At 55.9% G+C, this 15,338-nt stretch overlaps 1 protein-coding gene across 2 annotated transcripts in view; it reads right to left on the bottom strand.

Annotated features, from left to right (window-relative positions):
* Positions 1-15,338, bottom strand: part of MLPH (melanophilin) — a 44,119-nt gene that overhangs the window by 14,179 nt on the left and 14,602 nt on the right. The window contains exons 3-9 of one of the 2 annotated variants that reach the window (XM_044241916.1): positions 8,942-9,163; positions 8,689-8,801; positions 7,502-7,540; positions 5,947-6,050; positions 4,633-4,749; positions 3,305-3,500; positions 935-1,080 (exon numbers count right to left, since the gene is read on the bottom strand). In XM_044241916.1, the coding sequence (XP_044097851.1) occupies positions 935-1,080; positions 3,305-3,500; positions 4,633-4,749; positions 5,947-6,050; positions 7,502-7,540; positions 8,689-8,801; positions 8,942-9,163 (937 nt within the window). The remainder of the gene's footprint in view (positions 1-934; positions 1,081-3,304; positions 3,501-4,632; positions 4,750-5,946; positions 6,051-7,501; positions 7,541-8,688; positions 8,802-8,941; positions 9,164-15,338) is intronic. The other variant, XM_044241917.1, reaches the window with a different exon arrangement.

The raw sequence follows: 15,338 nt of genomic DNA, 5'->3' as shown, positions 1-15,338 counted from the left end.
AGAGCAGGGCTCTCCTCTTGATTTCCTGCCTCTGGCTGCTCACTAACAAAAGGCCCTAATCCCAAGATCTCCTCTGTAGGAGCTGGGCCTTGCCAGGGTCTCTATGAGTATGCATCAGCCTATGGTCGGGCTGTCCTCGTATAAAGTGTAGTGGCCTTTCCTCCCATAAAATGTATTTGCTTCCATCTGACTCTGCTGTCTATAAGTGGGACCATGGTTTAAATTCAGGGAAGGGAACCCGGGATACTCAGAGGAATCTTGTGATTTACATCATAAATCAGGGTCTACAACGTGAGTGAGTCTCCCTCATTTAACACGTGTTTTGCATGTCAAGTTAAATTTTCTTAAAACCTGCGGAACATCTACTAAAGGCATACCATGGTGGAGTATTTGCTCCTCTTGTAAATGACAGAATGCTTGATGGGGCGTAAGCTAAGTATCTGCCTCCAGAGGAACCAAGCACTGAACAGGCCACAGTACGGATCCTGAGACCGTGACTCTGCATGCAGAAAGCCAGGCACGCACATCATGTGGTGAACGCTCCTGTCTGGATGCGATGCCCATGGCGGAGACGGGAAGCAGGCCGGTGGCCGCCTCAGCTGGAGGGAGCGGATGGGAGCTCACGGGATCGGCTTCCCTCTGGGGCGGTGACGTTTTGGGACCGACAGAGGGGTCAGCTGCACAAGGCTGTGAACGCACTGAGTGCAGTGAACATGAGCTTCAGGACGGTGAATTCTACATTATGTGGATTTCATGCCAACAGGACAGCGGACATTTGGATGATACTGCTCGCGCGTCTCTGCTACACAGGCCTGGGCAAACGTGCGGCTTGAAAGCATCAAAAGCTTTGATTTCTCCAAAGCAGCTTGGCATGAAGGTTAAAAAATCTCCATCCAAAGCATCAGCAGGAAGGAAAGTTTCGCAGGTGCCTTACCTGACTCTGGGACGGGGTGTGGCCTCCTCCTCTGCAAGGGTGGGAGGCAGCGTGGGGAGCCCTGGGGCTCTCGCCATCGTCCTCCGAGGTGTCCATGTCGGCCAGATACTGGGAGGGGAGCTGCTCACTCCCGGTGATGCTCCTCCCTTTGAAGTGAGAGTGGGATCACATTATCCAGAGCTAAAAGTTGGAAGCCAGTGCACACGCTTTTCCCAGTAAAGAAAAACAAGAGATGACAGAAACCGAAGACGTGATTTCAGTCCCCCGAGGCGAGGGAGCAGAGAATCTTAGATCAAGGTCAGAGCGGAGCAGATCCCAAGCCCTCACACGGGACCTTCAGAAAGCAGGATCCTGCCCGGAACTCTCAGTGGGGCCAGAGGAGCAGAGACCACGTCAGCCAGGTGACCACAGTACAGGAAATTCCACCACGCAAAACTGTGTGCCCATAGCGTGGCTGATGTGGGGCCCAGGCAGCGTCCATGAGTGGTGTGGGCTCTGGAAAGTCTGTCCATGCTGGTCCCTGAGGGCTATTTCTCACATCTCTGTGTGGGCATGGATCACCTCCAGCATGCCCAAAAATGCTCATCCTGTGCTCCAGATTGGGGGGACCTACTGTCCCCATGGCCTCACTGGAAGGTCCCTCCCCAGGGCTCCAGACCCCTCCCTGGGAGGTGGAGTCAGAGGGAGAGGTGGCCAGGACTGGCCGCATGGGAGTCACTGTGCATGGCCGCTACTGTCCTCCACAGGCACCAGGCCCCATTGGCTCGGTGAGTCCTGCCAACAGGTGAACGAGCTTGGGAGAGGGCCCTGAGCTCCAGGGAGACTGCAACCCCGTGCCCCACTGGCTTCAGCTTGGGAGACCGCATGCTGGGTACACAGTCTGGCAGTGCCCGGACTCCCTCCCATACGGACAGGATGGAGATCCGCTGTTTTAAGTCGCTACATTTGTGACACTACAATCTTGCTTAGTGGCTACAGCGGTGTCGCACGCCAGGCATGAGCCCTCTTCACAGGGAGGAGAAACCGAGTCACAATGGCTAAGCTGGTGGAACAAGCGGCTTGCCACGTTCCACCCAGCCTCAGACGATGCCCCTGCGTGTCGGGAGCATGTCCCCTGAGATGCTCCCCGTTCCAGGGATGAAGTGAAACTGCTGGTTGGTCAGAAACGTGGTCTCCCTCGGCCTCTCCCTCCCTGCCTGCCACCCCATCGGTGTCCTCACCGTGGGACGGGATCATGGTGGGGGTCAGGGAGTCTGTGACGTCCCTGTCCACCCCCATCCTATGACCTGTTCAATGCAGATTCATTTATTCACTGTTCAGCGGGAAGTAAAGCCCCCATGTTCCTCCCCAAATGCCTCCAGCACCCTAATCAGCCTGTGGACCATGAGATTATGTTCCCTATAATATAATGAAAAGGAAAAATGGAAAGGGGACCGATTTCCTGGCAGGAGGTGTCTTAACCACATTTCCCGGCAGCTGGCCCCACGCGGTGGCCACGTGGGAGGGGGAGGGCCGGGCTGCCTCTGTGATCTCATCTGTTCCTGCATTAGGGTGTCTGAACTCCTGAACCCACACTCCCACAGGGCACAGGAAAAGACAGCAATTCAGGATTTCATTATGAAGCGCGCTGTCTGACAACAAAATTAAACTAAGCAAGTCTAGTTCTCAGCACTTGCAGACCTCACGATTCGTAGCTGGGAGCTGGCGGTGGACCAGGGGGAAGCAGTGCCCAAACGGGACCTGCATTGTCCGTCCCCAAGAGTACCGTCCATTCCCAAGTGCACTGTCCATCCCCAAGAGTACCGTCCTCCTCCAAGTGTACTATCCATTCCCAAATGCACCGTCTGTCCCCAAGGGCGCCATCTGTCCCCCCAAGGGCGCCATCTGTCCCCAAATGTACCATCCATCCCCAAGTACACCATCTGTCCTCAAGTGCACCATCCATTCCAAATGCGCCATCCGTCCCCAGGAGTACAGTACATCCCCAGGTGCAGTGTCAGTCCCCAGGCTTGGACCTGACCTGTCCTTTGGTCAGGATGGATGGTCCAGGTGACCAGTGATCCTAATCATTGCAGGGACACCTGCCTGTCTCTACCCCAAGCTAGCTCACTACCCTCCCTACAGCTGATAACAAGCTATGTGACCAGCTGAGCTATTGATGCTGGGACTTCTGAGTGTCAGGACGGCAGCACCCAGCCTGGGGGTGGGGGGCAGTGGGTGGGGAGTGGTGTCTACCAGGACCAGACATGCCAGACAAGGCGGTGAAGGAAGGGGTTGCTATCAATCGGCCGGCGTGTCTGCACAAATCAGGGCAGTGGGTGGGTTTTCTGCTGACCCCTTCCCCAATGCAGAGCCCATCAAGGGACCTACCAGCTGCAGCAGCAGTCCCCAGGGCTGTCCTGCGGGACTCTCCAGGGACGCAGAGCTCAGTGAGGGTGTCCTGTCCCACAGGGGAGAGGCTGTCCATCTGCTCTTCTGGAGGGGGCTGGCATCCAGGGGCAACCATGGCCTCTGGGGAGGCGTCCTTGGCACGGGGTTCATCCATGAAGGTTTGAGCACACGGGACCTGAAGGGTGCGTGAGGTTTTACTAGGAAGGGCAGCTCCCTGGCACATGGGTCTTTCCATCCTAGTCTGAGGGTTTCCAGACCTCACGGGAGCAAACGCTAGGCACTCCCTGCTCTGGCCCCTTGCAACTCAGGTCCCTTTATTTGCAGAAATCCTGCAGAGAACCATTTACTGCCCACTCTGTATCATGTGTCCGTGGAAGGCTGGGAGGCTCTCGAGACCCTGGGCCACTCACTGTACAAGGGAACACATCTGACAGCTCAGGGCTCTGACCCACCTAGAGCCTGAGGCCCCGAGGAGGCGGGTGGGGGAGCTATTTTCTGGGCTGGGCGGGGGGGATGTGTTGTTCTAACTGCATATACCTTAATACTCCCAGAAAGGTGAGCGGGAGCATGGCAGGACCCCTGGGGGCCCCTCGGCTGCAGCCCCAGCCCCTCCTCCTCTACCCTTCCTCTGGCTGGCAGAAGCTTCTCTCTGTTGTGCCCTTGCCCCCAAGGATACAAGGTACTGAGGGTGTCTGGAAGTCACATGCCCCAGCTCCTTTCCAGCTTGAGGGGGCAGGGAGGAAGCGGTCCTCAGGGCCCGGAGACCACAGGAAGCAGAGGCCACAGGGGCTGGTCTTGCAGCTGGAGCGGGACTTGTTGTCCAAAGACCTCTGGGGTGCCGGCTTGCTGCCCTGCTGTCCTCTCCCCTGAAGCAGTCTGCGGATCAGCCCAGGCAGACGCAGCCCCGCCCAGCTTGGGCCTGGAACTGCTGGACGGATGCCCAGGCACCTATCAGGCCCTGAGTCCAGGACAGACAGCATTCCTCTGGCCCGCTCCCCTGACAAGCAGCCCATCCGAATTCCCGGGGCCCCTCATTTGTCCAGCCTTGGTTCCCCTCCTGCACTCCACTTTTCCAAGGGGCCAGCCCCATCTCTGCAAAGATGGGGGGTGTGAAGCTTCTGGATCCTGTGGGATCCCAGATCCTCAGCACCCCAACTCCCTCCCCCCTCCCCCCAGCCCATCAGGCCCATTAGGCCTGCTATGGCCGTCAAACTCCTTCCCAGAATGCCGTCCCCAAACTGGGGCCCGAGCACCTGTCGCTCAGGTTATCCTGGGAAGGACGGGGGCAGAAACGAGAGCCCACTGACCTGCAGGCTGTCCGTGGCTGCTGGGACTGGGGACGAATCTGGGGGGTGACAGCCAGACCAAGTTGAGTCGTCAGAGTCAGCCTCAAAGTCCAAGTCGTGAATGGAGAGACGCTTTTTCTTAGGTGCAGATGTGGGCAAGAGGAGCAGAGTCAGGGTCAGCTGGATGGCAAGGACCTGGGACCCTCTGCCCTGGGCAGGGCGAGCGCCCTCAGGGGCACCCTCACCTCCCATCCTAGACACAAACCTGAAGGAGCTCAAGGCAGCACTAAGGGGCCCAGAGGGCTCCCCCCTCGGAATCCCCTGCAAGGTCTGCCTCTTTAGCCTCTCTTAGAGGAGCGGAAGGAAACACCTGCTGGACCCAAGGGGCCCAAGGCTGCTCCGATGTGCCGAGGACACAGCAGCCTCGGGATGGGGGGCGGGGAGCACAGGCAGGCTCCTCTGGGGCTCACAGATACTTCTTTCCCTTGAGAGGTGGGGGACGGATGGTTCAGGCAGGTGAGGGGCACCCCCTGCAAGGTCCCAGAGGTGGGGGAGAACTCCAAGTTGTCCAGATAAACAGCACCCACCTACTGAAATCCTCCCTCACGCTAATCTTGATGCTTTAACGGCATGATATGGGGAATATTCCAGACACTGGCTAGTATTTAAGCTCTCTGAGTGGCTCTTCTACAATTTTCCCCCTGTAGACTGGCCAGACCTGGCCAGAACTGAATGTCATGGATCCTGGTCTCCTCCCGGTGTCTCCAACTAAACTCCTTGTCTCCCCCGCCCCAAACAGCTCCCCTTCTGTCATTCCCCCCTCCAATCTCCAGAAACCCCGGGGGGTACTCCATTTGTCTGTCACCAAAAACATGTTACGAAATAAGTGAAGATGGAAATGAACCTAAAAGCAAGGCTCGTAGCTGGCTATAAAAAAAGTAAAATGTTCAGAGGGGAGTCAAAGAGGTTCTCTTCCCTGAAGGATACCAAAGCCACCTGGCAAGACAGCAGGGTGCCCTCTGCGACCCCTGCCTGCCCTCACAACCTCAGAGCGTGCTCCTGGGACCCAGACCGGACAGGTCGGGTGGGCTTCCCGAGGGCTCTGTCCACCCCATAGTTTGCTCTGGGATTTGTTATGGTGATACCATGTGCTGAAGGCATGATCCCGTTTGGTGCTCGGTGTCTCAGACACTCTCCGGGCACGGCCAGGGAGGTAGGGTCTCTGTGCTCATGCTACGGTAACCGGTAAAGTCAAGGAGAACACTGAGGTTTTTAGGACATCAGAACCCCAGGCTCCAGCTGGGGAAGCGGTGGGGGTGACCGGGGAAGACTTACTTTGCTGCCAATGGGCTGGGCCTGGGCTGCTGTGTCCAGTTCCCCGTCCTCATCTGTCTGCTCACTATCTCCACTTCCCTCGCCAGTGCTTGCCTCAGGCCCACCTGCAACAGACGCACGCATGACTCAACCCAGGGAGAGAGATTGGGGGCCACCATTCATTCCCCGCCCACCTATCCACCTACCCATTCATCCACCCAACCCCCCACCCCCCACTCATCTACCCACTCCCATCCACCCACCTACCAGTCCGTCCAACCAACCCGACCATCTACAACCCATCCACTCACCCACCTATCTGCCCACCCACCTGCTTACCTACAACTCATCCAGCCACCCATTCATCCATCTCCACCCACCCACCCACCACCCATTCATCCATCTCCATCCACCCACCCACCCACCTACCCATTCATCCACTTTCCATCCAACTATCCATCCATCCACTCATTCATGCATTCTGCAAAAACGTGTCCACCTATCCACCCACCATGACACATCCAGGCAAAACCATCTGCTGGCCTTCCAAAGACCTATCCAAGCATCAGTTAGACTTGGTCTGAACCCCAGAAGAAAACGACTACTCTGCATCAGTTTTGTCAGGGATCATGCCAACGGGCATTTGTCCTCCATTCAGGGACTCCTTCTCGGGTAATCCACATCCCTGGCCTTATGGTGGGTGAAGGAGGCTGAGAGCAAAATCACGTTTTCTCAGTCATTTCATGAGTTTATCTGCAGTCTGCAGACATAGCTTGGAAGGAGGTGAGCCTCAGCCCCAGGGCGCCCACCCCTCCTCCACCCTCCAGGCCCCCTGCCTCACCTGAGCACCCGGGCAGCCCCATCACAGCCTCTTCCCTCTGCTTCCCCACTCACACTAACCTGGCCCCTGTTCTCCTTTAGATCTCCAGACCTCCAGGAAATGAGCTCTGGGATTTTAGAGCATGGATCATCGACTTTCCCTCAAGGACCATGAGGATATCCCTGCACTGTGGGCACGTGGGCTGTGGGGCTGAGCCCACACGTGCTGCCCCTGCACACCCCCCAGCCCTCACTCCCTGTGACTTTGGGTCAGGGGAGGTCTCGAGTGTGAACGAGCCGGGCATTTACTGTACTTGAGAGTGCCCCATGCAGCAGGCCCCCACACTAGGACCCATGCACCGGGCAGACAGGCTGATTATTTTCATTCTCTAGACTGAATCTTGAGGAGACTTACCCCAAACCACCAGAGAGAAGACACTGAGCTGAGCTCTGCCTGCGTGGAGGGAATGTGGGCATGGGACCCAGAGGCCTGGGGTACACGTGTGTGTCTGTGTGTGTGCATGTGTGTGTGGGTGTGCGCGTGGCCCGTCAGCATGGAGCTGCCCCCAGGACTGAACAGGAACAGGAGCTCTGCGCCCCTTTTGGTCGCCGACTCCTTACATCTCTCTCTCCACTTGGGATGAGGGTTTGAGCAAACCCGAAGGACCGTCCCTGATCCTGACATGGAAGATAGTTCTCAGCCGCTCTCACAGGGAGGAGGGAAAAATCACGAGCCCTACGAGCTCCGAGGACTTACTGTGGATGTCAGGCGAGCCTCGCGCTCTGTCAGGTAAACCTGGAACCAAAGGAAAGGCGCTGGGAAGAAAGACATCCCCCGAGACCGTGTGTTTGATCTCCGGTTTCCCCTCATTTCCTTCCCGGCCCTGGGACGGCCGTCTCCGGCAGCATCCGCCCGTCCTGCTGCGGGGGCCTTGGGAAATGCCCTGGTTGCTCTGCAGGTTTACCGGGAGAATCCCCTGCACCCCCATCCCCCACCCTAGGGGACCAGTCTGTGTTCGACCCTGGCCAGCCAGGCCTCAGAACAGTAACTTCAATCATTTCTATTTTTTCAGTTTGACTACTTGAAAGCACACACACGACTCTTCTTTCCCGCACCTTCTGTGACTCAGTGAACTGTGCTCCCAGGTGCCCCTTGGGGGAGAATCCAGCCTGGGCATCATCCCAAGGACTCTGGGGCCAGGTGGGAGCAGCGGGGAGTCAGGGTTCCTATTGTCCCACAGCGCCACCTTGTGGTGACAACTCTGACAACTCTGAAATTGGCAGGTGCGGGTTGGTTTTGGCTCCAGGAGCTCTGGACCTCGGCTGGGCTTCGCAATCCCCACAATCTTTCGTAAGACACAGATTCCTGAGCTGGCCCAGTCCCTGGAATCGTCACCTCCCAGAGCAATACTAGGTCTTCAGGGGTTCCAACGTGGCCTCTGTGAACAGGGCCGCCTTTGGGGTCGAGTTTCTCAAACGCTTTGCAGTGTGGCTTTCTGCCCTGCTCCCTGGGGTTCTCACCCTTGAGCCCTGTGGCGGGGTCCAGACCTCCAGCTGCAGGAAGACCCCTCGGCCCATCAGATGCACAGGGAATGTTTGTGGAAATGAGAAGATCCAGGCCCCAAATCAGACGCCCAGGGAGGAAGGGCCTGGAGAACATGTTCTATTAACCAGAGCCTGGTTACTTGACTAGTCACTGAGTTCGAGACCTTAGCTATGAGTTCTCAACCTGTTAGGAAGCCTTGAAAGGTAGGATTTCAAGCAGTTTGGGTGTCGACAGCATGCAGGACTTCCCAGGGGGCCACAGAAAGCAGCGAACCTCGTACAAAACACCCGAGAGGGCCTGACAGGGGCACACACCCATTCCAAAGGATCTACTTGGTCCTGAAACCTGAAACACACATGGGAACAAAGAGCGAGGCCGGGGAGGGGTGCGCTCCTCACCTGCCCCCTGCAGCCGTCCGCACAGGGAACGGATCACTTTGGCACTCCCGAAGCGCTTGAAGCGGGCTCTCAGGTGCTGGTGGTACCACTCCAGAGAGCCAATCTTCACAACCCTGCAGAGACAGAGGGCTCAGGCCGAGGCACGGCGCTGGGAGTGTCCATGCCCACCCTTCTTCAGCCAGCACCCCCCCCCCAGGAGACCCATCGGGCCCTGGTACCCACAGGGTCCCTCGGATGCCAGGCCATGACCCACCTGGCCAGGTGGCAGGGGTCGCAGAGCCAGCCCTGCTCCTCCGGGTGAGCATGGCCGCAGTTCTGGCAGGTGAAGAGGCGACAGTCCAGGCACTGCCTTCTGGGGGTCGCAAGGAGCCGGTAGGGCTGCAGGCAGCGGGCACAGTGGGTCTCATTCAGGTGCGCTGTGTCAGCAAGCAGCTCTCTCTGGGAGCTCTCCTTCTTAATCCGGCCCTTCAACCCCCTTGGGAAAATACCAGAAACAAGAAATCTCTGAGACACCTGACTTGTTTTTGCAATAGGTTTTAAGTGCTTACACGCATGGATGTGCAAGAACACACACACACACACACACAGAGCTTTCTCATATACAGAAGACAGGTAAGTCACCCCCAGGCAGCTCTCACTGTCTGCAGGGCCAGCTCCATGCTCCTGCTCTCTCCCGGGGGGTGGGGGCTTGGGGGGGAAGCCCAGCAAGTTGGGGTCAAACATGTGCAGTTAGGGTATTGGAATTGAAACAACTCTATTTTTATAGAAATGAAGTTGCCTTTAAACATTTCTGTGCCTCTTCACAATCTGACATTCTTCCAGGCTGCATGTCCGTGACTTTCAGTGCTAAAGGGCCACGACCTATCAGGGCTCAGAATTACAGGCTGGGACAGTTGCCACCGCTTGTCCTCACCACCTCACGTAACCCATAACGGAGAGAGGAGGGACAGAGTTCCGGAACCGCAGCTTGGAGACGGAGCCCGGAGCTTTGCTGATGCACAGCCCAGAGCTCAGAGACTGTGTTCCAGCACCCCGTTTCACCAGATGAGGGTGGGCCTAGCAGTCCCTAGCACCGGGGGGTCCAATGTTCCTCAGAGCGGAGTGAAGTTGGTGGCTCTGGGGAGCCCAGCAGGGCCACGGCCAGGTGGGATCCTGGGGGTGCACCCGGTCTGGCCACAGGATTATTTCCAACTCCAATCTGTTGCCCAGGCCAGCTGTTGGAGAGGAGGTTAGAGAAGAGAGAAAAGTCCAGGCGGTTCATGGGCTGGTCAGCGCTGCCACAGAGATGGCAGAGATAAAGCTCATAACAAGGGCAAGGCAGTGCTCCTCTCTCTGGGGCCCTGCTCTGCCTTGTGGCCTGAGCTAATGGTTCTGTGTGGAGGGAGGACACCAGGACACAGAGTCCTGGGGACAAAGATGGGAGGTATCTCCTTGCAAACAGTTCGGGGTCCCTTCCAATAGGTGAGCAAGCTGAGCTGCCCACCTCCTCCCCCCAGTTTGTTCCCACACAGCAAGCCTGTAGTGGCCTCCTCTGGGAGGTGTCTGGTGCAGGAAACATCCAGCACTGGGCTGTCCTGGGAAAACCACAGCACCCCCCGCCAGACCCTTCTGGTGGGCTCACCAAATCGAACCGACTGGGAAATGTCCCCTCCACGTCATGGACACATTCCCTCTGTTTTGGATTTTAGAGAATGTCTGCCAAATGCAGTATTTTTAGTTTTCAAAGGGATCTACTTAATCCATTCTTAGTGACAAAATCAGACGGACCCGGGAGCCACTGTCTTGTGGGAACTCGGGGCCTGTGGTTTCCGACGGGGATAGCCCAGAGCTCTTCTAGGAAGCTCTGGGACGGGACTCCCGGTTTTAAGTGGCATTGTCTGCACTTCTCTGATTTCCCGCTCTCCACTTGTTGCTCAAACACTATGGGAGGTCCCACAAACGAAACTCTAGCCTCAGCTTTGAAAACCAAGCAAACATAGCCTCATGATGGCCGCAGTCTAGGGGCAGGGCTGTCATCCATGGAGAAAGCTGCACTGACATCTTTGCTTCAAGCCTGGGAGCACAGGGACCTGGACCCCGGTGGGGAGGGTCTCTTGACCTCTTCCATTTCCACTTTGACAGTATCTGGATCAGCTAGAAAATCTAGAGACCATCCTTCTCCTCTCTCCCAGCAGAGTGGCCCTTATTCTGCATCCAGGCAGAACCACACCCCCAGCCCAGCAGGAAGAAGGATGGGGGCCTGTAGGATACACCACATCCCGGGACCGGAAGTCCTCTGAGATAAGAGCCATGCGGGTGGCAGCTGGACACTGACATATTCCAGGGTCAATCACTCCGATCTGGAGTTGCATGGCGAGGAGGTGCGGGGGACAGAATAATGCACACGCTCTGCTTGTTGCAAAATGGGATCGACCAGATGTCTCTCTACAATGGCTGCATCAGCAGGCAAAAGACCAACACGCAGCTCAAGTCAGTTCAAGTCAGCCCCAGGGAGAAAACACCCTGTGTGTGAGCGACCGCCAGAGCTGGAGGAAGACTTGAAACAAGCGTGCTTGTGAGTTACCTGCGATTCAGAGAGAGGAGGAAATAAAGATGGAACCAGGCTGAGATGGGAAGACCACAGGCTATGCTCACTGAGGTGGAGGAGAGATGGCCCAAACAAAGATGGGAAGGGATGAAAACTCACAATGGAAGGAAGACGGGCGGAATGACCCCCGCACATACTGTGTACCACAATTTAGAACAGGGGTTCTCAAGGTGTGGTCCAGAGACCTCTGGAGAGTCTCAAGATCTTTTAAGGGGTCCACAAGGTCAAAACTATTTTAACAACGATGCTGAGATGTTACTTCTCTTGTTTGGCCTTTGACTCCTGCACCAGTAGCAGGGAAGCAATGGCGGCCGAACAGCTAGGACTTCAATGTGGGTGAAGGCAGAGGCACAAACCGAACCAGCAACCTGCGGTATTTGTCACAAGGGTAAAGAAGAGCATGTCTTTGATGAAGTATGTCCTGATTAGAGGCAGGTCCTTGATGCCACAATAAGCTACTCATCTTACTAACCTTGACCCTTGAGCCATGTCTTTGTAATACCCCATGTGAAGAAACGAGCAGCTCACATTGGAAGCATTTCTGTTCCATCCTGAAGCACGACCGGGGTCTTGACGTAAGGAGGCAGCCAGTTGCTGGAGTTCTAACATGAACTAGAATTTTTTTTCACGAAGCATCATTTTTACTTAAAAGCACAACAGGAAGCTAAACTCTTCTGTCTTGTGTGTTGGCCAGACGTTCTCTTAGAAATGAACACAGTGAGCTCGTCACTGCGAGGAAAACAAGTGGTGATATTTGTGGCCTATGACAAAACTCAAGCTTTCGAGCATGAAGAAGAACCTTGGGAAATTTATGTCTGCCACCACGAGCCTGACAGTGTCTGTCACCTAGAGGCTGCTGACGAGATCAGTGGTGACGGTCATCAATGTGATTTTTTCGGCATATGATGAGATGTGTCACCATTTGGAAACTGTTTATGGTGTGACAGAACCTCACATGGATACAAGATGGGATCTGAGTGTAGGACAGATCAATGGAGTTTGGTTCACTGACACGCGTTCAGATCCCACTGTCTAACTACTTTAAGAAACCCCCAGTTGCTGGGTTCCCCGGTAATATGAAAGCACAGCATCTGTAATCATCTGGCAAGACCCCCCAAACCCACCCCTTTTTCCCAACTACACATCAACACGAGGCTAGATTTTCTTCAAATACTTCAGCCAAAACAACATATTCCAATGCATTCAAAACAGAAGCCCAAACGAGAATTCAACCATCTCCTATTACACCAGACATGGAAGGGATTTCCAAAAACACAGAACATGCCTGTCTTCTCATTTGTTTTGGAAAAAGTTATGCTTCATAAAAACATTTACATTTAGCATATAAGGGGTTTACTGTTGTTATTTTTCAATGGATCAATGAATATTTAAAAAATGCCTGGTTTTAATTTCTGATAGGGTAAATATTGACTTATATAATCCATTCAAACATAAGCCCCTTGGGGTTCTCAATGATTTAAGAATGTAAAGGGACTCTGAGGCCAACATGTTTGAGAACAGCTGATTCCGGAGCACGTTTGAGGCCGCCGATGCAGAGCAGAGGGCTGAAGGGATGGGCACGGGCGGTGGCATCAGGGACAGATGGAGCAGAAGCTCCATAGAGGAGTGACCCTGGGATCAGAAACCCACAGCACCGTGCTCCGCCCGCGGACTTCTAGCTTGCCCTGGGGTGCCAATATCCAGAGCCCAGAGTAGAGGGGAGATGTCAGCTGTCCTCAAGACAGGCTTAGTGGCCTTGCAGGACATTATGGGTCTGGTGCAAGGAATGCCCTTTCAAGATGGGACAGGGGAAGCGAGGTCCCCTCTTGGCCACAACTGGGTATGGAAGGGGCTACGGACAAATGAAGAGGGCAGACCCACGTGTCCTTGCTCTCCCTTTCTTAGGTTGGGAGTCCGGAGGGGGAGTACGGTGGAAATGTGTGAGTACTGGGGACAGCCTAGGACCCAGGGTGCGTGGCGCACCCTCTAGGATCAGAGAGGGAGGAGCACACAGTGGCCACGCACCTGTGTCCCCCAGCAGCCACTGAAAGAGGAATGAGCTTGGACCGCAGCTTCTGCTTCTGGCTCTTGGATTAGGTGATCTTTAGACCCTGTCCCTGGAGGACAGCATGAGGTGCTGGGAAGCCCAGGGACTGGCAGTCTTGGGCTTGGGAGAAGCCACAGCACATGAGACTGACACCGGGGACCAGAAATCTCAGTGGGGGGAGCCAGCCCCTCCCAATGCCCAGCCAGGATGATTCACAAACCGAGGTCCTCATTCTGGAAGCAGACCTGACCCTCCACTCTGTCTCAGGGACCAGAAAGGAGCCCATGGGCAGTGCCTACAGCCAAGATCCCAGCAGCTCTGTCCCCCTGAGGACCCAAAGCAGGGGGTGTGGGGACGATAAAAAGAAAGATAAGACTAAGCCATAAAGAGTCAGAGGAAGAGAGCAGAGTGTCAGACACCAGAGAGGAAGCTGAAGTCTCCTTCTGCTCAGGCCGTGAGGACCCACGAACAATCTCAGATGGGAAACTCATGAACGGCTCTTCTCCACACAGCTCGGTGGCTGTGAGCTTTGACTGTGCCATGGAAGTGGCAGTCAGTGGTATACAGGAAAACTCTCCAAGCAGGGGAAGAAAAAAAGCTGGGTCCTCAGACCAGGAGTTGGCAGACCGCAGAGCGGTTGGATGACCCGCACGGCTCAGTTAGGACGCGGCCAGCTCTCGCTGGGAGGCCACAAGTCGGCAGGCAGGTGCTTCTCTTCGAGGCGGAGAGGCCACAGGGCAGTTTCCTGTTGCTGCTCGGGCAAATGCCCACACACTTCATGACTTAAAATAACACGGTCTTTTTACCCACCGGCTCTGGAGGTCAGACATCTGATGTCGCTATTGTGGGGCCACGATTAAGGTGTTGGCAGAACTGCACTCCTTCCGGGAGGTTCTGAGGGGGTGGGGTAGCCTCTGTTCTCTCACTTTTTCCAGCATCCCGAGGGCATTATTACTGGCCTGAGGCCCCTTCCTCTACCCTTCAGAGCCAGCCCAGGCGGTGGGGTGCCCCTCCCAGCCCTGTCCTGCCTCCCCACTTTCTTTGATCACCCTAGTCTCCCCATGTCCAGGCTGGCTGATTAGCAGCCTTTGTTGCACCTGCCGGCGCATCCACATAACCTGCCCCAGTCACAGATTCCGGGGGTCGGGAGGTGGGCGTCTCTGGGGGTGTGTTATTCTGCCAGAGTTCTGAAGGGAGAGTGGGCGAGCGGAGACCTTACTCCCAGCAGAGATTCCCAAACGTCAACTCCACAGGCCGTGCCCTTCCTGAGAAAATAACCGGCAGATGTGCTCCGGACGCAGCGACAATTCCCAGGTGTGAGCCCAGGAACGCGGTGCTGGGGCCGAGGAGTCCCAGAATCAGGATGCCAACTTATTGAAAGCACAGAGGCCAAACTCAGCAGGACGGTTAGTCGCGATGGAAGAGGACAGTCGAGGAGCGAGTGGGTGGATCTACAGTCCCAAGTGTGTGAATAATTACCAGGAAGGATAATGACGGGAAACAGAAACTCACTAATGCTCTGTGAAGTCCTTGGGACTGACCACAGGATGTGTGCCAACAGGACAGGTCTGACCAGTCTGCTGCTGCGACAGCCAGAGGCCCCTGGTCTCGCGGGAGTCCGGGCAGCGCTCTCAGGCTAAGCCCGCCCCTCAGGCCCAGGGCGGTCCCCCACGTAGGGGGACCTCACCACCCTTGGGGGCAGCATTTCTAAGGCCAGCCTCATCTGTCCACGTCTCACACCAGGAGAGCTTCCGGAGAGCGTCTCAGGAGCCCGGATCTGTTTGCAGATTGCGAACCCACAGTTCCACCTGTTTGCCTTTCTGGGGAAGGCTCGCACGGCTAATATTTGATTTTTGGGCTGTGCCCTTGAAAACAGGGTGTGCTATTTCAGTAAGCTCTGTCCTCGCCCAGGGGCATGAGTCACTGCCTGGGCTGAGCGCTCCCACTCCCCCTGCGCTTTGCAATGACCCAGTCCTTTCCACACGGAGGCCGCTGAGAGGCCACCTCCACAGACAG

Source organism: Neovison vison, chromosome 3 (assembly GCF_020171115.1).
Source record: "Neovison vison isolate M4711 chromosome 3, ASM_NN_V1, whole genome shotgun sequence".
NCBI classification, from domain to species: domain Eukaryota; kingdom Metazoa; phylum Chordata; class Mammalia; order Carnivora; family Mustelidae; genus Neogale; species Neogale vison.
Note: the sequence above shows the minus strand (reverse complement) of the source record. Positions and strands in the feature narration are given on the sequence as shown.